The sequence below is a fragment of the Thermobia domestica genome, chromosome 9 (genome assembly GCF_964235325.1).
Source record: "Thermobia domestica chromosome 9, izTheDome1.hap1.1, whole genome shotgun sequence".
Classification (NCBI taxonomy): Eukaryota; Metazoa; Arthropoda; class Insecta; order Zygentoma; family Lepismatidae; genus Thermobia; species Thermobia domestica.
In genome coordinates, this window is record NC_137462.1 from 282089173 (window position 1) to 282113375 (window position 24203).

The 24203-nt window shown below is 36.5% G+C and overlaps 1 protein-coding gene across 2 annotated transcripts in view; it reads right to left on the minus strand.

Moving 5' to 3' along the window:
- Nucleotides 1–16319, minus strand: part of LOC145660719 (kinesin-like protein KIF6) — a 108574-nt gene extending 92255 nt beyond the window's left edge. For both annotated transcript variants that reach the window (XM_081726088.1, XM_081726087.1), the window contains exons 1-2: nucleotides 15212–16319; nucleotides 4570–4688 (exon numbers count right to left, since the gene is read on the minus strand). In XM_081726088.1, the coding sequence (XP_081582214.1) occupies nucleotides 4570–4688; nucleotides 15212–15274 (182 nt within the window). In that variant the 5' untranslated portion in view covers nucleotides 15275–16319. The remainder of the gene's footprint in view (nucleotides 1–4569; nucleotides 4689–15211) is intronic.
- Between the last annotated feature and the right edge of the window lie 7884 nt (nucleotides 16320–24203).

Genomic DNA, 24203 nt, shown 5'->3' on the forward strand with positions numbered 1-24203 from the left:
AAGTAATTTTCACTATAGACCTACACTTTTAAATGGACTCAGAATCAGTGATTGAAGTGATACGGTATGCAGCGGTATACCATACCGCCTCTGGTTTTTCAGTGATGAAAGTATACCGTCTCTGGTTTTTCAATGATTAAAACATAACCACCACTGCAAAATAGATGCTAAATACGTTTAATAAATCGATTTTTATACACAGTAATTGACGAATAGCTTTGCCGTGAAAGGTTTTATTTCTTACGTAGATATAATTTCTAAGTTAACAACATCAACATTTTCCCTACCTTTTGTTTTTAAAATGAGGTGTCTGCAAACAAGTTCACCTAGTTTATGTTTTGATGTGCCATATTGAACTGTTTCTTTGTTCTGTATGGTGTATTTTCTTGTCTTAATGCATATAAATACCGTGGTTTGAGCATGGGCGGGTTTAGGGGTTGTCTGCTGTGGAAGTGTATCTTCCGGGTGTTTGGAATACCCCACAGTCGAGTGGGGGACCGGGAGTTTTCCCGCAGGAAATTATTAATACCCTCATTCGGTTTTTGAGCATTTTCGTATATAATTCTCTATAATACAACATAAGGGAATTTTTTTTTCATAAAGTTGGAGGAGATCTAAGTCTCTCCATGCCCCCCCCCCCCCGCATTACTACAGAGAAGCTCTCCAATGGTTTTCAGTCATTATGTAAATAGAAATGCAATCTTTTAGGCAACATACCCTCACTGCATTTCAACCTTTAGGTAGCTGGTATGTCGAGTCGAAATCGAAATAAAACATACCGCCTCTAGTTCTTTTCCATTTCAAACACCGAATTTTCCTAATGTGGGTTTTGGTTGAGGACGGATAAGATAGAGTAAAACAAAATGTGGATAGGTGGATACACTAAAACAAAAAGTAACACAATCTATAACAGACGTAAGAAGTTACTTAAAATATAGTCAAAGCCGAATGAAGAAAAAAAAGTAAATATTCCAAATTGAATGAATTGTAGAAAAAATGAATACCAGAGTTAATAACCCTTTCCGGCACCTGTTTTTTTGGGCTATTTTTTAGACTTTCAGTCAAGCAGCTACTGCATCGTCACTATTTATCCTAGGATCATGGTCCATACCTCATTTCATTTTATTTATCCTCCATTCTGTACAAACTTGGAAATAATTTTCCGATAGTACATGGGATTCGTCATGGTTAATTGGTGCAGTACATATATATTAGACACATTTGTTAAACATAATTCATACATTTATACATTACAGTAATTTGAAATAATATTATACCAATACTACAGCATACCTTATACATAAATAAACCTATCTTGTTACTTTGCTACTACTATTTACATTGTGACTATTTAATTGATTATATTCATCTATTGTATAGAAGCAATGTCACAATAGGTATTCTTTTAATTTTCTTTTGAATGTAACATTAGACTTGATTACCTTTAATTTGTTTGGTAACTTATTGTATAGCATAATACCAGCATATTTTACTCCCTTTTCGTACATTGCTGTTCTATGGTTTGGTGGATGAAAATGAGTCTTATTCCTTGTGTTGTATCCATGCACGTCACTGTTTGTTGTGTACTCATTTATGTTGGATCTTACAAATTCTATTATGCAATATATATACAAACATGGTAAAGGTAGTATAGCTAGTTCTTTAAAATATTTCCTACAGGACTCTCGGGGTCCTACACCAGCTAGGATTCGTACAACTCTTTTTTGAAGAACAAAAATATCTCTACTTTTTACAGTATTTCCCCAAAATATTAATCCATATCTTAATATAGATTCAAATGAGCAGTAATAAAAAGAAATAAGTGCATAGGATTGTTTTTAGACCTTACAAAAGCGTTTGACTTAGTGCCTCATAGAGAACTTTTATATAAAATAGAGAAATGTGGAATAAGAGGAGTAATAAGAAACTGGTTTCGTTTGTATGGAGGTGGTGGAAATAACTAGAGTAGATGGGAGAAATTCAAAATTAACTACTTTCACATCTACAATGAATAAAATAAAATGCGGCGTACCACAAGGATCAATTCTTGGGCCATTACTGTTTTTGATATATATAAACGATCTCCCGGATAATTTAAACTTTGCAAAAGCCACATTATTCGCGGATGACACAAGTGTAGCAATAAAAGGCGAAAACCAACAACGATTAAATACTAACATAGAAAACACCGTAAAACAGCTAACGAACTGGTTTGATCATAATAAGTTAATAGTAAATTCAGAAAAAACCTTGTCAATAAGTTTTAAATTAACAAACAACAATCTAGATAAAGGAAGTATAAAAATAGGAGAAAACGAAATAAAACAAGTTAGTTCTGTAAAATGTTTAGGTGTACATATATCAGCAAATTTAAAATGGGATTATCATATACAAAAAGTTGCAAATAGGTTAAGAAAAATGTGTTTGGCCGTACAAACCATCAAAAATACTATAAACCGAATACAGCAAAAATATTATATTCTCTTCAGAATGGAGCTGCCTTTCAAATGATACCACTTGCATGCTCATACCATATACCAGGAGCGGGAAAAATGATGTCAAAGGGAAAATTGCGGAGGGAATTTTTTTCTCGCACTTTGGGCCCCTCTGGAGCGGCTCTGTCTGAACGTAGACATATAAAAAAAATCTGATAAATAGTACTTGGTATACTGAATGTGTGTGCCAAATTTCAAGTTTCTATCTTGAATACCAAGGGCGGGAGAAATTTTATCAGGAATTCCCACCATGCCCCAAATTACCGTAAAACACCATGATCTCAGGTAAAAAATTTCCTGAAACATCCCTAATTACCCTAGGGTCATGTTTCGCCCATCATCCTCTTCAACTTAGAACTGCCTTTCAGGCGGTACCATTCACGTGTCTCTATCGTATATCTAAGGCGGGAAAATGAGGAAAAACGGAATTTTTTGGGTCTAAATATCCTTTTTTCAACTTTTAGCTCCCCCTGGACCCCCCTGTTTTAACGCAGAGATCTGAAAAAATCTGGTAAATACTACTCGGTGGGCTGAATGTTTATGCACAATTCCAATTTTCCAAGTGCAAAAGTAAGCCCGCCAAAAAAAATGTCCGATATACCGACAATGTCCGATATTCCCGTATACAGAGGGAAATTTTTAAACATTCCCTGAGACAACCTTAATTACCCTAGGGTTATGTTTCGCCCATCATTCTCTTCAGAATAGAACTACCTTTCAGGCAGTCTCATTCACTTGTCCTCATCATGTATCTAAGGCGGGAAAATCCCGTGAAAGGAATTTTTTGGTAAAAATTTCCCTTTTTCAACGTTTAGCCCCTCTGTACCACCTGTTTTAATGCATAAATCTGGAAAAAAAATCTGGTAGATACTACTCGGTGGACTGAATGTTTGTGCACAATTTCAATCTTCTACGTGCAAAAATAAGCCGGCAAAAAAATAATACCGAAAATGTCCAAAATTCCCCTATACAGAAGTATATTTTGGTAAAAATTCCCTGACACTTCCCTAATTACCCTAGGGATATGTGTCGCACATCATCCTCTTCAGAATAGAACTGCCTTTCGGGCGGTACCATTCACTTGTCTCCATCATGTATCTAAGGCGGGAAAATGAGGAAAAACGGGATTTTGGGGTAAAAATTTCCCTTTTTTCAACTTTTTGACCCTCTGGATTCCCCCCTGTTTTAACGCAGAAATCTGAAAAACATCCGGTAAATACTACTCGGTGGACTGCATGTTTGTGCAAAATTTCAATCTTCTACGTGCAAAAGTAAGCCCGCCAAAAATACTTTACATAAACCCCCCCAAAAAGTATTACACGAAAATATAAATTTTAGACTTATGACGTCATCACCTCCTATGTCTCGACGCAGGAAGGTGTGAAACCATCCGTAATGTCTTCTACAATGCCTCTGGACTTGAAAAAAAAAAAAAAAACGGATGAAAAAGCTCAAATAGGAGAGTTATAACGCAATGTAATATGAAACACCCCGTATGGTACAAATTGTACCATGGGTTCCCCAAAGGGATAATTATTTTTTCTTTGAAAATAGTCTTAGTTTGTTGTTTACCTTTCAATAGGAGAGACAATCTTCACTGGATTAAATAAACTTGGTCATTGGATAGGTTTAAAAGAAAAGTTTATACTAGTTACTTCCCTTGTGAGGGATTATATCTTCCATCGTAAAGGAATGGAAAGCTATTTGTACTGAGGAAAGACATAACTTACAATCTGTAGAAGTAATGAAAAAGTAAAATTCAAGTATTCTTGTTTTAAAAAAATCGTTCAAGAGCTATGTCCAGGTTAACTAAGATGAAGAATAGAAATAAGAAAAGTTGTATATTTACAAACTGATGGAAAATGAATGTATCCACTGTTTCCAGAGAATTTTTCCATATACAGAAGGGGAAGCCTGTTATCAAAATTCTTCCAGTAACGAGAGAAGTTAATGTATTAAACCTAGGGTTGGAGACAGAACTGGCGTGTTTAATTTTTCTACTATTTTAAAAATTATGAAACAAAAATCAAATTACCAGTAAAAATTCTTGAATGCGATAGATGAAAATTATTACCTGAATGTAAAAGACTCCTCTTTAGTTTTGAACTGGTTTTCTCCATTAGTTTTTCTTATCACTTTAAATGTTATTGCTTGGCGGTTTTCATCGTATATCAAACAAGCCTTTTCCCTTGCCTGAAATGAAATAAAGTTATATTATGAAACACAACAATAAAATACTTTAGTGTAGGCAGAATCTGATACTCTATGTTAACGCGAAACTTAGCGAATTTGTTCACAGTTCAACTATTGTTAATTCTAATTAACACTGTCATTTCCAATTTTTTTTTTAAAGTCTGGATTATGTACTAAGGCTAAGGAAAACTGTGATGATGATAATGGTGGAAGGAAACGGGAAAACACTCGTATAAGGTGTTTGCAAACTAGAAAGCCCACTTGCCGGGAACTGGAATCGAATCAGTGACCCCACGAACCAGAAGTAAGCGCTGTATCACTGAGCCACTGCAGCCCTCTTGTGAAAATTGCACCATCAAGAGGAAAGAAAAGAATACGTCCAAACTCGCACGATTTGTGAATAGCAAGGTAGGGTGTACGAACTATTATAATTTCAGAAGCGGCGGCAAGCAGCGCCAAAGCGCCATAGGAGTAATATTCCAAGACAGCAGTTGATAGCAAACAGATAGTGGAAACAAGTAACGTATGCCTCGTCGATGTGAAAGGGTGTCACATGGTCGCCGTGCGGTGCGTACTGGCCATATCGACACGACAATGGTGCTTGTGTGAAAGCAATGGAGAGAACAGTAGGGTACGCAGTAGACCACGCAAAGAAATCACATTATGGGAGGACCTTACAGAGTTTGCAGCATCGTCCATAGCATTAGCTAAAAGATGGAGTACGGCAATGTTGACGATTCGACGGTACCTGCTTCATTCTGGACTAACGCTTTTATCTTAGCTTCCATTGACCAGCAATCTCAAATGCTTCAGGTGACAACGACAGTGCAATGTCGTTCTAAGTTGTAGACGGTGTTTTTTTCAAACTAGTTTCGCTTGAATCTATCAACCACATTTTGGTTGATTACGGGAAGAGTTTGTAAAATGGGACTTATAAACTTGACGCCTCTCACACCTGAGAGGTATCTGTCCTGAAGTTTTATATGGTTCTACCTTGTGGATCTTTTTGTAGACTAACAAATAATCAATTGCTTGTTGGTTTTCTAATAATGAACGAACCATATAAATAGGGTAAAAGTTGTTCTTGATGAGAGCGCGTTTGCTAATACTGATTCACTGCTACACAACTTCTTCACGAATTTCATCTATAAATGCTGGTGGGACGCCACGCATGACCACAAAGTGCATCGTATCATCTTGAGGGGTAGAAGATGTTTGATCCTAGGGTCTGTTTTCTTCGTAAGCTTGGTATTCTTGCTACTAGGTGCTGTCGGTGCTTGAGAATTTAATGATCCAGTGTCCATTTAGTTATCATCGACAGAAGTTATCGTTAGATTGTATTCGACTTCGAAATCATTGAGCAGATTGAGTCGATTCCGACGAAGGATGAAGTTCTTGAGACGTATTATGAGTGAGGCTGTTTTATGAAAAGGTCTGGAGCGACCCAGTTTGCTAGTCGCAGCAAAACTCGATGCCATGGGTTTAAAATGAGAGTGCCCACTTCCTGAGGAAGATTTTTGTGCATTTGGTCGCAAGGACCAGCACGATATGGCAACACCAAAAGTCTAGGATTATCAAGATAAGGTTAAATTTACGGTAAAGACAACTCGTTTCGATGGCCGTCTGAGTGGTTATGAAACCAATCTGTAGCTCTCTTTAACAATAACCGTTGTCCTAAATGAGGCTTGTTGCTATTGTAAAGCTTCCTTCTTGTCCACATAAGAGGAACGGGGATGCGCGAACCAATGGGGTAAGAAAAATGTCTATGCTATCTTTTTCAATGCTAACATGCGGGAGGCATCTTAGCTCCGTACAACGATTACGCTCTTTTCTCGGGAAGAAGAGGATCAGAAATATGGGAGGAAGGTAGCGGTGATGGTCTAAGTGATTTAATAAGTAAGATACCTTTATTGATGGTTAATTACACTCAGTATATTTAGGATTCATATAGGAGTGCTACAACAAACATTGTGACTTATAGCCATAATCATTAGGAAGGATGATCAGATGGAGGTAAGGATGATGTACACTCGACGCCACAACACAGCATAGGGAAGGGTTAGTGAGTCAAGTGCATGTTATTGTCCGATCCTGGGGCTACTCAGGATCATGAGGAAAGACAGGATGAGCCGTTACAAACAATGGATTACTGTGTATCTGGTGGAAAGATGTAATGCGAATCTGAATGAATAGGAAAAGCTGATGCGATATCTTCATCAGGATAATTTGGTGGAACGTTATAAAGTAAAAAATAAGAAGAGCGGAGGATAATGGACAGGATAGTGTGTAGCGTAGTCTGGTGGAGAGTATCAAGGGAAAGTGTGTGCTTAGTTGAAGTTTTTCGATGTGGTAAAGTATATAAGGGAATGGAATACAGTAAGATAGGTCTTAAGTACTTCTGGGTAATTTACTACCATAAGCAATGCGTAGGACATATCGTTTAAGGATCATGAGCTTATTAAGGAACTGCTGGTGTTTGCAGCGACTCAAGCTGTGAACCCATAGGTGAGGACAGGTCGGAGAAGAATGGTAGTAGTTTATAGTCCCCATGTTATGCAATGAGTCAGCGGAGACTCAGTCTATTGTAGGCTTTAGTGATAAGTTGAGCTAAGTGAGGTCGCCATGTAAAGTGCGCATCGAAGGTAACATCTAACGTAAGTATGTGATGTGCTTTTTAGGTTTGATAGGAGTATCAAGAACAGAAAAGTTCAGACGATTCACCTGAGCCTTCTCAGAGTTTAGGCGTAATCGCGATTTTGAGGATCAACGAACAAAGATATCAATGACAGGTTGTAGTGCTGTGTTCAGTTGATGGGTCGTTTTGCCGAGGACAAGAAAGGCTTTGTTGTCTGCAAATAGGAAGAGATGTATATTAGGAGGAAGGTCAGCAACAAAGAGCTAATACAGAAGCGGAGGTAAAGTTGAGCTTTGAGGGACGCCGGAATGAATAAAATAGGATGAGATAAGTAATTGTTGACTGATATATGTGTAATGGGATAGGACAGAAATTGAAAAATGAGAAGTTGACAAGAGAGCAGCTTAGAAAAAGATGAAATGTCTTTTCGAAAGCCTTCTCAAGGTAAAGACAAATAAACAGACAGGCTTTAACTAATTAAAGTGATTGGTAATAAAATCAATACAGAGATGCTGGACGAGAGAATTCATTTTCATTGAGTTTTTCCATACTAACGCTTACACATTCGAACACGGAAACTGAGTTTAGTTGATTTAAATTTAGCGTCCCGTTTAACTGCAAGGCTATATAAGATGTGGACCTACAGCTTAACACATGATCCGAATCAAATGAGCTCCTGCCCCGGGAATCAAAAACGGAAATGGACCATGTATTTGGCAAAATGAATATAGTCACAAATATTCAGGACCAGGATGAAAAAGAAATGCGTTCTACAATTTTAAGAGATAGATTTGGGTTAACGTGAGTGCAAAAGTGGTGTTTTTCTAATCATAGTTTTGCAACGAGTTGGAAGAAAGCAGCCTACACACCAGTAGACCTACTGTGTTCCCTTTTCTTGAGGTTGCTAGTGTCGCTTTGTTTACATCGTAGAAGAGGTACTTTTACAGAGTTGCCAAACGGCTTAAAGCGTTAGAAAACTAAATGTGCTAGAGACAAAACCAGAAAGTAATCGAGTGGGAGAGACAATATTGATAACAGATAACACATGTTGTTAGTGCTCCGTATCTTATCTTTCTTAAAGGAGCAGTTCGAGTTAAAAACAAGTTTGGTGAAATAGAAAGAGTAACAAAAAATAAGAGACCCGTATTTTTTTATATCTTGATAGGCCATCTTGTTCAGCTTCTACAGGCATTTGTTTTTGATGAATCGTAAATGGTGACGTCGTGGGTGGGATACGCGAGAAACTCAATGTGAGTCAGCAACCAGACCCTTGTACGCAGCTGATAAACCTTTAATAGTGCATTGGATTTAATAGATTGTGTTTTGGATTTGTTAGCAGTTTTGCTCTGTGTTGAATTCTTGAGGGACGTTTTTGTTAGTTGTTTTTCCTATAGCATTAGTATAAAAAAAGAATAGAGAGAAAGCAGTAATTACGTTTGTTGTGCGAAACAGTGTTTCTTCCAGACATGTTTTTAGGGTGGCACGGTCTCCCGGAGCTCTGAGAGATTCTCCCGGAGGAGACCAAAATAATACGTCTATAATGTAATAAATATAATAGTACTGTGTAAAAATAATGTGCCTCGCCGAATACTAAGTGTCCCTTTGCCCCCCCCCCGGATTTTTTTCCTGAAAGAAACACTAGTGTGAAGTAGAAAACAAGTGTTAGTAAAGCGCGTGCTGTGTCTGTGAAGTGAAGTAGAAATGCCTAACACCTGCTGTGTTTTCGGTTGTAATTCTTGTGCAATTGAAGCTGAGGACGTAAAGTATTTTTTCTTACGTTTCTAAGTCGTGAGAAATCACCAGATCGATATAAATTATGGCTCAAGAAAATCAATGGGAAAAAAATGTACCAAATAAAATCACTCGTGTTCCAATCATCTTGAAGAGCCTGCCTTCGAGAAGTCAAGTCTACTGAAAGAAAAGTTAATACCAGTGGCGGATCTAGGCTGGGGCCGGGAGCCTAGGCCCCCCAGTTTTTGAGTGACAGAATTGATTTAAGCTATTATTTAGATATTTCTGAAAGTTTTTAGTAAACATGATATACATATCATAGTCTGGGTTCTGACTCCCCCCCCTGAGTTTTTACCGTCTACATCCACTTCTGGCTAATGCCAGGACAATTATTTACACGCAAACTGAGAAAGAATGCTGTTCCAAGTATATTATTGAAAGGTTTAAAATCCGAACCATTGAACAAGCACCGATGTATGTCCAGTTACCAACGTACAAATATCGTACAAGACGCAATTGACGGTTGTAGTCAAGACGAGGCATTAGAGGATAATAGAGACGATGTCACTCATGATTCTGAAGATACTGCTTTAGAAATAAGCTATACAATGTGAATTAGGGAGTGAAATATACCGGCTTGTAGAAGGAATCAGTGACGATGACTGTTCCTCAAGACATTGATCAATCGTTTAATTTCTCTGTATCATGTGACAATGATGAAACGGGTGATGAGAGTTGTTCCGCGGACAGCTATGAGAATAAAAGAAATTTAACCGGTGAAGTGTTTTTCGTATTCTGGCAAACTTTACAGATGTTATTTCATTTTTGCCTCATATGTTACGCTCCTGTACATACCTTGAAGCACAAAATTATAGGGTCAGCGTTAAAAATTGCAACAAAACGTGAAAATGAACATACTTATGTTCGGGAATCGGAAGAATGCTTAAAGAAAAGGTACTTAGGTGTTGCAGCAATCTCGTCCGCCATCTATTTACATATTGGTTTCGATTTTTTTTTGAAACGCTGAACTCATGCTTTATAGGATATGTTTTATAATATTATAAAAACGTTTGTACAGCTCACCATCAGATATCATTTTCTACATGCAGATGATATTTGTAAGTCTTTGCAATCAGTTCTGGAAAAGGAGATCGCACTTAGAATGTGCCACCGCACCTCTCACAAATGAAATGCTTGGCACTGTGTAGTGTGTAAGCCTGCTCTCGCTACTTGCCCACCTATGACATCATCACAAAATCATTCTTCCTCTGTTACTCGCTAACGACTGAACGTATCGCGATCAAACAAACATCATTCCTTTTAGAATTTTCAACACTACAAATGGAAATAAATTGTAAAAAATGCATTTCTAAGTCGAACTGCTCCTTTAAACGATCGACATACGAACAACAGAAAGAATTATTATTTCAGAAATAATAAAAACTTCTGCTTTCTTCTAATATTAAACAAGACGGCATGACCATTTGAAAATAATTTATTATTATTTAATACTTATGGTCAAGGGCACCTATCAGGGGGGCAAGGTGGGGCGCTTGCTCCCCTAAGAGGAAATCGTACTTGGGAATATCGAAAGCCCAATAGAATTTGTATATTAGTTATAGCAAAATTTGAAACTATATTTGAAACCTCGCTTATATTTGCCCCTCTTGGAAACCACAACATGGGCGCCCTTGCTTATGATACATTTCCTGTGTCAGTGGCGTCGCAAGCGGTAGGTGATGATCCAGGGCCTTACAAAGCGAAAGAACCTAAATATAATTTGACACTGATTTTATAAAGACCCATCGATTCAATGTAAATACAAACAATTATGAATTCGGATTTGTTTACATAAAACATTACATAATGGTGGCTTGAAACAAACTTATCTATTCTTGTAATATTAAGCCACTAACGTAGGCGACAGGCACTAAGTTTACTTTAACATTGAAATAATGAAAGCAAGAAAATTTTTCATTTGTTTAGCATTAATAACATCGTTGATATTATTTGATTTCTAGAATTTATTATTATTAGCTATTTAAAAACCCGGAGGCGTTACAAACTTCTTGCCCAGGGATCCGCGAACATTTCTTACCGAGAGCAACATAAGAATTTACTATGCCGCTAGCTATATGTTGACATAATGAATTGGAATTAATTTCTTTAAATAAGTAACATTCGAAAAAATGCTTCTGTCCAAGTGTAATATTATACTGCAGTAATCCTTTGAGATTTTTAAACTTTGATTTTCAACATTGAAACGAATGAGAATGCCGACTGATTTTGTTTGTCTTTGTTTCTCTTTATCGGAATCAAAGGAGATATCTGCGGTAGATAAGACATGAAGCAGAGATTAAAAGGAATGTTCAGGTGGTAAGGTCAGTGCACGCACCCCGCAGATTTCGGTAAACTAGAAAACACCTGACACCTCCTTGTCATACTTTTCGTGGAAACATTTGAAATTCCAGTTCGATTAATCGGTTCACACAATTGTTATACTAGTGACAGCGTGAAACTACACGAGTGGTTAACTTGGGACGAAGATTATTGCAACATATTCTGTAATTGGTAACCCTGCTGTCAAGGGATGTTTTGATGTTAATTTCACTTTTGGCAACGACCCGCTCACCGCTCTGTCGACCTATACGTAAAACCGACACAAAAGAATTTCAACCTTATCCTGACAAAAATGATGACATGTACTTCTGGTGTGCGAATTTTGCTTTAATTGTATGTTATTATATGAATCAACTAGTTATTCAGTTTTTCCAAAGCTATTTCTCGCCATCTTTAGCTTTCGATTTTAGAAATTTTACTCGTTAATGGTTGGCAACACTATTTCGGGGTACTATCCTATTTTAGGTGACTATAGATGTGTAAAATTCAGAGAAGAAAATCTAATGTAACATCCGAAGAGGAAAGTTTAAGTAATCAAAATATGTGGAGATTTTACCTCTGACATCCGTAATAATGTTGAAAAACGTAATCCAAAATACATGGTCTTAATCAAGTAATAGTCCATAAGGAGGCCATGATCAATTGGATTCCTATGTAATGCAGCGTATTACGTCACAATCCGACAGGTAACGTATCTAGTACCATGAGGAACACAATTCTTTCCACAATTCTTCTTTACCCCTTATCTACCGTCGCCGACGCGCCTGCTCCCCTCTTAGACTCACTCCGTGCTACGCTAGGGTGGTCCTTATTTTACAACATTGTAATTTTTTCGGGACATCCCTTCATTTGGTGCCACTTGTCGAAATACTATCCTGTGCAAAATTTCAGTCCAATCGAATGAGAATAAACGGTGCCGCAAAGAGCCTAAAATTTTTGTCCATTTTTGGGAGCTTTTGAATTATCCAATAGATGGCAGCACCTATAAAGATATAACAACAAGCACTTATAAGCGACATTTTCAACTCTCGTGTTATTTTCAAGAAATAGTGGTAAGTGAAAGTGAATCACGAGTAGTACTACAAGGAGTAGGTGAAACTGAATCAGACTTTTACTCCAGAAAAAATTAATCACGGAAGAGTAAACTCTTTAAGGGATGTATGGCTCTTGCCATCCATCTGGCATGATGATAAGCTCCTGGGAAATGGGTGGAAATTCTCCGAGAAAAATAACAGCATGTTCGATAAGTTGAAGGCAGTCTTCTCTGGGTAAGTTGTTCTAGATATTCTGTATACCAATCTGAAGAAAGTCATTCGCAGTGTCGTGTAGATTTTCTTGAATGCTTTCATTTCGTATACCGGGCTTGAATTTAGTTTTGTCAATATTACTCTGAGCGTGTTGAAAATGATTGAAAATAGAAATGTTTCAGGGAACGATCATTGATTTTTGACTCGAAAACAACTTTTAAAACGAGTTTCTAAATCTGGTGCCTGCATAACAAATATAAAATATCTCTTCCCACATATTGTTCCAACAAGATACAGGCACGTTTTATTCGTCCAGTATTTGCGGAGATTGTGTCACAGCAAACAGCTTGCACTTTATCAACAAGACCACATTTTTCCAGAGTATTATGCACAACAATCACTTGATGTTCTCCTGTGGCAGATGGTAATTTCGGAAGTGCTGGTAATTGTTCACTTTCATTCAAAGTAATAATAGCCGGTGGTCTGTCAACGAACACCGTTTTTGTTAATGCAGGAAGCATCTTTTCATCTCAGTGCACGGTAACAGCATTTATTTTTTCAATTTCACTCATAAAAAACTTCTTGCAAGTTGTAGATTCTAACTCACACAAATGTTGACGACAAAGACGAATAGATGATCTATTAATAACCAATGCATCTACATCCTGATTCAATGCTTCGGTAACAGCAGTTAAAATATGAACCATATCTCTATCACTAACTTTGCATTTATCCAAAACTGTAACAAGTTTCGATCTGTCTCTTTCCAGTAGGACAATGTCAGCTTCAATGATGTATCCAGTTCGTTCTTTTTTTCTCTAACTAAGAAGATCCATTTTATCTTCCTCCTTGTCGATAAGATCCAAAGCAGAAAAATGAGTAATGTTGAAAGATCATCAAGTTTTCTAGAAACTCTTCCTCCTTTTTCTTTTGTAATTCTGTTCGCCGAACAGGAGATTTCTGCAAAGACCTGCATTCATTCTAAGGTTTTTCCAATTTCTCTATCTGTGTTGGATTTTTTTTTTTTTTTGGTTTGGATACGGGCCTTCCCCTCCCAAAAAAACTTCAACCTCTTTTATTACTAAAGATGCACCACGACGTATACTTTACTTTTCTAAGGTCGTAAAATAACACCTTGAGCGTTTGTGTATTTGATGGTAAGTTGGAATCAACAATTTGGCAATTGTCGTGCTTTAAAAGATAAATCTTATCGGTGTTTCTTGTTTCCATTGAAGATATTCGCTTTTACTTCACTGACCTTCAACCAACTTTTTTAAAAGGTAATGGGTCAGGGAGTTGTAGGTTGTACTTTATTCATCAATTTTCATTTTTTAATTTCAAAATTATATGGTGTGGTGTATGACTCCTAGCCCTAGCCACTAGAGGGTTACGCCCTCTCTTTGGCACACAATTCAACCAACAACAGAACTGGGGAAACTCAGCACACACATAAGAGCAAGCCCTTGTGGTTGAATAAACTTTATGCCAAAAAAAAAAACATATTAACTATGATATTTATCAAAGCAAAATAATTTATTTTCGTAGCACATCTTACTATTTTTTTCTTGAAAATCACAGGAAAGAGTTTGAAAATGTCGCTTGTAAATGCTTGTTATTATATCTTTATAGATGCTGCCATCTATTGGATAATTCAAATGCTCCCAATAAATGAACAAAAAGTTTAGGCTCTTTGCGGCACCATTTATGCTCATTCGGTTGGAATGAAATTTTGCACAGGATAGTATTTTGACAAGTGACACCAAATGAAGGGGTGTTCCGAAAAAATACAATGTTGTAAAATAAGGTCCACCCTAGTGCTACGCCAACCAACTTTGCCTCATCCTTATGAAGGTTAGATAAAATTCATGTGGTTATTGGTCACCTAGCACAGGTTGTTTGTTTGTTTTTTGCTCTGTCGTTTTATGGTATATGTTCGAACTGCATTTATAACCATAACGGTTAAGCTGTCTTAAAGTATATCTGCACCCAAGGATACAATTCCTTCCACATTGTACGGTATAATTTATAAGATAGTAGAAGTGCATTTCCTTATAAAAGAACCACGCAAATCATTAATTCATATATGATCACCTAAAATAGGATAGCACGCATTTGGGGAGCCCAGAAGACCGTTTGGGAAGATGGCATTAACTCTGTGGTGACTTTACCTTAACTAATGAACAGAAATTTACTGTAGAGTACTAGTACAGTAATTTACTAATATTTTGCGTTCGTCATTTTATTTCTCAGCAAATATTATTATATTTTGGCAACATTGCCACACAGTCAACAGATTTTACGTATAAATTTTCCACTACATCAAACTAGATCACCACCTTATCAATAATATAGATCTACCGTGTATGAACAAGTTATCATATTAGAATTCATTTGGAAAACAAACTATTGCCAGATATTTTACATTAAACATAAAAGAAATGTGCGGTAAACTAAACAATTTAAATATCTAATGTTATTCTAATAAATTTCAACAGTTATCTGTAAAGTACCTCTAAATCCCGTTGAGAAAGAGGTTTCACACGCGCATAAACCTGAATTGAATTCCTAACCATCACTGAACATAATATTTTTGTTCTTTTCTGTCTATTAAACTTCTTTCATATCAAAGTATTAATTATACTCCAGTCTGCTTTTAACAGCAAAAATTTTGAAGTAATCTTTTATTTCTTCTTTCTGAGAACGGAGTATTGCCATGCACCATAAAATTATCTTAGCACTTGTAGTCCAGCTCTTCAATATGGATAACTTTCCTGTTACAGTGTGCGTACACGATCTATTTCTACATACATAGCTCATCCCGAGTTTCAATTAAACACGCACAAGCTTATGTCTGAATTACAATAATGCTAAATATTGTTTCCCTAATAGCATTCTAGACTTTTAATAGCCTGACTCAAGCCTTCAAGGCAAAGTCTGTAGGCTTGCACAAGTTTGCATTTACTTAGCTGCAGACTTAACCAAGTCTATAACAAACTTACTAGTTCCTCGATTGCAAGCTTGTTTCAATCTTGAATAATACATAAAATAGTGCTAGCCTTAAAATTCGTTTAAATTCACACACCTATCAAGCATGACTTAAAATTTACTCTTAAGCAAAGTCATACACACAGAGGACCTCTAAGGCTAAGTCTAACATGCTAACATTTTTGCGCAAACTTCATTCTTACATCTGGTCTAAGCATACACAGAGAACGTAAGCCTGCCATACGTCCCGTAAAAAAACGGATTAGTCCCGATTTTGGGTCCGAGTGTCCCGTGTCCCCGTAAATTTAGTCGGGACAAGCAAATGTCCCGTATTTTAATCCCTTCCTCTTTTTACTATAAATATCAGCTTACTCGAAAAGTAAAAAATAAAAATCTGACATTGGCTAAGAACACTGTAATTAGTGAATGAACAATAACATGTAACAGCTTCCAGGAAGATATCACATCACCCTCTCCGATTTGACAGCAAGCAAACCAATAGACTTGCACCGCAGAGTTGCAATTGTCCGTTAGTAGTCAAGGGGACCTGCAATCTTTGATAAAGTACACGAGCTGAGCTGTCGTTTATAATACATTACAAGTAGCAGTAACGTAGCGTGAAGTTTTGAAATGGGTAGGCTGAAATTAGATTCGTAGCTAGAGGGTTGCTAGGGGGGGGGGCAATCCCCTGAAACTTGCAATTTTTGTTGTATGTATATATGAGTGTAAAGTGAATTTAAGTTACCCCCCCAAAAAAACTATCCCGCCCTTATTTAAACGATGACGTCTTAATGTTCTGACTACGCTGTAATGCTTGATAGAAAAATGCTAATTCATGCAATATATTTTTCATATAATGCAAGAAAAAGTATGAGTGTTTCTGCTTCATATTTCCCTAACACATACGGTTTCCTTACATATGCAATACTCGCATATCACACATACACTGTATTACTGTTTCGAAGAAACAAATAAAAACGGATAGCTAATGTTATAGGACGATCTTAAGTGTAACTTCCCCAAATCATAGACAAAATTAAGCACTTCACCCACAACAACACATATCAGCATACTAATGGAAAACAGTGGAGCAGTAGCTCACAGTCAATTGATGATTTTTACAGAAAAAGCTATTTTTAGATTGAAAGTATGAAAATGAGAAACTATAAATCATCTGAGGTCTTCAGTATCGATCTTCGAAAAACTTGCGGATAGCAACGCAACGCAAAAAATACAACATAACTGTTATGTCAATTATCGAAAACTAAAATGTAAATTTTACGCTGTGATAACGCAAACCAGTACGCAATAAGGTCCCTGATGAATTAATACTATTCATAATAACATAACATTTTTATTCTCTCTGGCTCTCTCTCTCTTTTTTTTTTCTTGGTCAAAACTCGTTACTGAATGTGAGCTTCTAAATTTTTCATAGTCTCTGTTCTATACTTTCTTCCAAGACCGCATCCTGTCGCTTTTGTTTCCCCAAACACCTGAAAGGCTAGCCTTCGTCAACATTCGTCCACTTTCGTTGCATCTTGTTGAATTTGTGTATAGCTCAAGAAGTTTTCGTCTGCTGAGGGTGGCGGGAAAGCGATTGGCACCGCCCCATTCTCCTATTTCCATGAGAGAAGCGGAAGGCTAGCCGCCGATAGCCTTCAATGCGTTCTTGCGAAAGCTGCGCTTCAACTCGCTTGATGTTTAAACAGCGTATTATAAAATAAATCCATTTTAATAAAAATTAATTGTATCAATATCCAAAAGCATCATTTCAGGCTGATGTATAAATAAATGGATAGACTAAGCCTTATAGCCTTAATGGACACTACGTCCCTGACAAGTAGGTAAGTGTTCCAATTTTATACCAACAGAATGCCTAACCTGAAGTGTACGCACGGTTTCATCGAATTTGAAGGAGAAATCTGTTTCTGAAAGCAACGAAGTTAAACTATAAAGTTGACTAAAATTTGCATTGCTACTTTTTCCATTGCACCTGGTGCAAACTTGGACACTCTCCAACACCAAAAAAACAAGCAAACTTAAGATAGCTTCGAGTGCTTTTACATTTACAAGCACAGGGAGCATGAGTGACTTTTTCTCCAGCAAGACATTAGATTAGTTAAAAAAAAAAAAAAAAAAAAAAAAAAAATGAAATCTTTAAGTTTTACGTCACAGGGTTATGACGGTTAGGCTAAAGGAGACGGTAATTATGAGAAATTATTGAAATAGTGGAATGAAGAAAGTATATTTGTCCATAGATAAGTTAAAAATAATTATAAATAATCTTTTTGAGAGGCTAGGGCACATAATTGTGTTTTGGTCTAGGGTTTAGAAATATTTAAATCTGGCGCTGACAATTACACACGACGCAAGGAGAAAAATCAGCGAAGTTTTCATCAGACTAAACTGACAAACGTAATTTTGGCAAAAAGAGCCATGTAACATAAGTATTGTTAAACGTGCAAAGAATATCGCCGAAGTAGATTGTAGGCTCCTATCACTGATTTAAATAAAATGAGATTATTTGCATATTGTTTTCATATAAAGCAATTCCATAAGACGTCATCTTGAGTTTTTAAGTCTATTCTTTTGTAGTTGGATTGTAAATATCTTCACTTCGTACAATATGGCTGGGAACGAAGAAAAGAATCATGCTAAAGAGAGAAAAATAGCTTCACTTGAGGGAACTTTCACCTATTTTGCTGTTGTTCATAACCAAAACTACAGTTCATTGGATTGTGTTGGAAAGTTTAGGTAGGGAGATCGAACATGTCCCGTATTCTCATGAAAACAATATGGCAGACTTAAGAGAACGTTGAAGGCTGTCTAACACGCAAGCATTCTTGCGCAGCCTTAATTTTTATATCTGGTCTACAGTGGCGTACAGTACTATGAGACATTGAGACGCTATCTACCCTTTCATTAAAAAAAAAAAAAAAAAAAAAAAAAAAAAAAAAAAAAAAAAAACAGACAACAACATAGTTTTAGAATTTCTTTATTAATAAGAATCAATATATATTTCATGTTGTAGCAAAATATAGAAATAATAGGGTTGGTGATAGCTTGGTTAATGGCAATAGTAGTAGAATCTAATTTGTAAATAATTTTATTTTTCAAAACTGGGGAATTAAATTACTGTTTCCATCAAAACTGACCACAGAGATTCATGAAGAAATCTGTCTCAACGCGGCTGAAGCAAGTCAGTGGAGCTTCCACTTCAAAGTGACGCGCGCATGTGGCTTTGTGGAGTTCTCGCTCGCCCAAAACCTAGCAAAGAGACATGTTTCAGCAGTAGTGATATCATACTCAGCGCAAATATGCCTTTCACTCTTCTTTGTAGATATTCAATCATATTTCAAGGAAAGTGTCAAGAAATACAAGGAAACGAAAATAAATAAATGGATGAATTAATTAATAACTACAGAAACAATTGCTGAAAGTTTTATGGATACCAGTAATTCATATAAAACTTCCACGATCTAGCTTCTGCTTCTGTTTAATCGCAATATTAGAGTGTGTCAACATTGCGAAAGGCAAAAGCGAGCGCGAGATGTTTTATAGTCTGCTGTTTTGTTGTTGCTTTTAAAATCGTTAGCTATCTTCCTGTGAAATAGGGCTGTGTGTTAATTATGTATAATGTGCAAATTAAATTATTAGATATAGATTTATTACATCAGTTGTTATTAAATGGCATATTACGATGTCGTATAAAAATTACTATCATGTTTAAAAAATAGCCAATTTCTGAGTTTCCTTTAGGAATCAGAGATCACACTTTACAAAAGCGAAGCAAGTAAGAAGATAATTCATAGGAAGTAAATTATTAATTCAATTTAATGTATTCAGTGTGTATACCGAGATTCTTCAGAATGAACTAATATCGATATACTTGTTTGATTTGATCGTTAAGGGCTTTGTTGATCAAAATTAAGCTTCCTTATGCCAGAGGTGTAGCCAGCAGGTTTATCTAGGAGGGGCCCGTCGTTTTTGAGAGGGAACCAGCTACAATGTACAAAGTCAAAAAAAAAAAAAAAAAAAAGCTACAGCTAGTGATTTTGAGGCCTGAAAAACCGGAAATTTTTGGTTCCTTCCGGAAAACTAAAAAACTCTTTCTTTAGCTTTGCTTTTTCTCCATTGTGTATCAGGTAGCTTTTATAATGTATCACGTAGTTTTTATTATGCTTAACCAAGAACTAGGGTCTACTGTCCCGGAGCAAATGTTACATATATATATCTTTGTGCATAACTATTGCAATTCAAGCACTTGTACACAGAACCTATCTGAGTAAAACTGATTTTCTTGCAGTCAACAGTCCAGCCAAACAACAGAAGTTTTTCCATGTCAAAGGAATTTGATACATTTCTGTTTTAAAACTAAAATGAGTGGTCACGTTTCCGTTCACGATACAAATTCTCGTGTTGGAATAGGCTAGATTGACTATTTAAAATAAGCCTGTATAATTTAAAAGTTTTTCATACTTCATATTGGACATGATCCGCACAGAAGCACTAGATCAATCGATTGTAGCAGGTATAGTAGCAAACTGTGCATTTGGTCATTTCTTACACGGGATAGATACCATACTATTTAGGGATGGTATCGAGACGAGACGAGACGAGACTTTGTACAGTCTCGGTCTCGTCTCGGTTTAAAAATAGCTGTCTCGGTCTCGGTCTCGTCTCGAGTCAAAAATCGCCGTCTCGGTCTCGGTCTCGTCTCGGTTAACAAATGCTTGTCTCGATCTCGGTCTCGGTCTCGAGGGCCAAATCTCGGTCTCGTCTCGGTCTCGTCTCGAAAGTCTCGAAATAAGTAGGTGAAATTAAAATTGTAAACGTATTATTATTGTAAAGTCTGTCATTTCTGATTCTTATTTTTGGCCTTATTTTTGACTTAGAATTATAGTATGGTGTACTTCTTCAGAGCTAATTTGCTAGCGCTGATGCATTCCATGCGTGTGTTCCAGTTTCAATCATCAGTGGGTATATCATATCTGGGATAAAATTCTAATAGTAACCCATATTTCACTTTCAGCAAAAGACTTTCTCATATGACCTCAGTACTGCCTATAAAATTAAATTCTATTAAATTAACTTCAGTACTATACAGTAGTTTATTTCCTTCCTTAGAATAAGAATTGTTCAATACATTCTAACGGATAACGCAACACATAGCAGCATGAATGTATTTAATCGTACCGAAATTGAAATTTTACAATTTTTTATTTATTATCCAATACATTCAGTTTTGACAGTCATTTTGAAAACATAATATAACGTTCATTATGTGAACAAATAGGGTAACTTATTACTACAATATATTTTGTTTAAAATTGATCAAATGCTTTATTACCGTTTCACATCTACGTGTTTAATTGACACCTTATAACACGAAATTCCTGAACTTTGTGGTGGGAGCTACGGCACTCATCTTTGTTATGTGTGGCCTCAGGTTGCATCACGAAACAAGTTAGATTCAAAGTCAGGTGTTTCGCATAGTCCGCGTCTAAATTTCAGTACATTCTGTTTCTTATACAAGTTCCTAAAGTAGTAATGCATTACATACGCATACGTATATCCATTGCCGTAACATAGATTAAGCTTATTCCTGAGCTCTTAGCTGTGCATGTGATCTTTATTCGAGAAAACCAATCGTGCGTTCATTACGTTGAAATTTTATATTGATTGAAAATTCCTTGCGAAACATGAACATTATAACTACTTAGTATAGTTTGAAAAACAGTATTATAGATCTTAGTTAAGGAACCGGTTTTTCTCTTCTCCTGTAAAATTACGAAATTATGACTTGGTTTAGTTTACCTCTGAGGTCTTGATATAAAATCATCACCATCATCATAATCAAGCATTATCAATCCACTGCTGGATGAAGTCTTCCCAAGTTTTCTCTACAACTATCTATCTTGGGTGATTCTTTTCAAGGTTACTCCCCAGTGGTTCCTGATTTTGTCACAATTTCTTGTATGCGGACATTACCTAGGCTGTTTTTGTCACGTGGTATCCAATCTAAAATTGTTTTCGTCTATCGATCATAATTTCGTCTTGCAATATGTCCATCACATTTTCCGGTCTATTTTAAACATTATTTCATTAGTACCAGTCATTAGTTGCCAAATAATTCATTTCTATATATTTGGGCTACAAATAGTTCATATCCTCTAATTTTGGAGCACAGACACGCTATTTTTTATCTTTGAATCTGGCAACACTGACTCAATTATTTAAATCAACACAATGTAAGAACCCCCATTTGCTGTAATGGCGAGTACGCTTGATTTTGGTTCGCATGGTCCCGAGTTCGATTCCCGGTAGCGGTAATGTTCAACGACCGAAGTTTTTCGGATTCCACTATGATCAGTAACTCCACGTCTCCTTTAGCCGCCCTAGCATAATCGTGAAACGATAAACTTAAACAAACCAAACCAAAATCAACACAATGTGTATTACTAACTGTAAGTCTTTGAATAATTGCATATAGCTATATGGTATGGATCGAGTTTGAGGTGGTCGGTGGTCAAACTATAACAAATGAAATGCAGTTAGGGTTTAATTAAAATTTTAGTAAAGCAATGTTTTAATCTAAAAAATACACCAGGCCTAAGGCTTTGGGAGAACAACTAGTGCTACTGAAAAGTTATCAGTTACGTTTAATTTCAGTTACAATTTGCTTTTACATGTATTGCTGGAACGAAAACTTTGACATTAACATTATAAGTAGCCCAAAGACTATGAAAAACATCTGTTTTGAAAACATTCTTGCACTATAAAACAAATTACGAGAAATTTTAATATATTTTGCACTTTAGCTACGTTATTTGCACTATATTTATAATAATATTTAGCAATTTATTTAAGTTCGCAACACTGCTTAAAATAATGTAACTGCGACTTCTTGTAATTAAAACTACTGAACACTAATGTTATAATGTTCCTGCCATTTGAGTTATTAGAGATCTCCAAAATGTTGATGTTAGTGATATGTATTGTCCTTTGTTACACTGAATAATATATGTGCTTTTGTGGTTTAATTTAATATCTAAATTAGAAATATGTAGAGCTGTTTCGTGGCTAAGCAGTTAGCCTATGGCGTGAGAGACCCGGGTTAGATTCCCGGCGGGAGTTCATGTGGTTTAGATTCAACGTTAATCAGTAGGTTCAGTCTCATATAACCTCGCTGCCGAAAGAGGCTTTAAGCTCAATTAAAAAATGAAATGAAATTTTTGAGTTTTATGTACCACGGTTATGCCGGTTAGGCTAAAGGAGACTGTGATGATGAGAGAAGAATGAAATGGTGGAATGAAGGAAGTGGGAGGAAACGGGAGAACCCCGACAAAACCCACGCACTAAACTAAATTAACTGAACAGAAATATGTAATATCAAACGTAGTGCAATTTGAGAAATTACATCTTTATGTTGCGTTGGCAACATTGTTTGTTTATCTAGTTGTATTGCAGAGTATCTAGAAGAATTTTCCCTTCCATATTTCACACAGCATGTTAAAAAAATTCAGCATTTTTAATATATATGACTATTATATATAACTAGATGAAATACCCATTTTTCGCATGGGACCAGTATTTGGAAGTCAAGGCCTATGGGAGTATCACTATCTCAGCAACCGCGAAAACTATGTATTTGACACTAATATCGGTCATTTTGTATTATTTTTACCTGTCTCGGTACCCCCTCCCCAGCAGGTGAACCCCGGTCCGTATGCACTGGTAGCTGAATTTGAAAGTCATCGCTAATGGAAGTGACACCATTGATCTCAGCGACCGCAAAAACTATAGATTTGACACTAATATCGGCCATTTTGGATTACTTTTACATGTCTCGGTGTCCCTCCTGTGAACTCCGGCCCGCAGCTGAATGAGGTGAATTTGGAGATTAATGCGATCGGAGTTTCACCATTGATCTAAGAAAATGCGAAAACTATTTGACACTAATATCGATCATTTTGTATTATTTTTACGTCTCGGTACTCCCCTCCCCCGCAAGTGAACCACGGCCCGCATGCACTGGTAGCTGACTTTGAAAGTCATCGCTAATGGAAGTATCATCATTGATCTCAGCGACTGCGAAAACTATATTCGACACTAATATCGGTCATTTTCTACTACTTTTACATGTCCCGGTAAACGACCCTCCTGATTAAAAAAAAAAAAAAAAAAAAAACTTCCTCTTGGTCTGAGGCCTGGGACATGATACTTGTCACCCAAATTTCGTAACTCTTGGACTCTCGTCTGGTCCCCAGGCCACACACAGGCAATCAGAAAGGCACGCAGACACACAGACAAACAAACTCTTCCTTTTACTTATATTAGCTATGATATACAGGCGAGGATCCAAGGGGAAGGTTACAGGGGTTATACCTCCCCTTGACGCTCAGCTATACACTGTATAAAATGGGTTTCAATCCTACTTCTTTCTTTACACAGGATAAAATCTCAAACTATGGTTAAGCCTCTCCCTCGATCATATCCTGGGTCCGCTGGTGTATC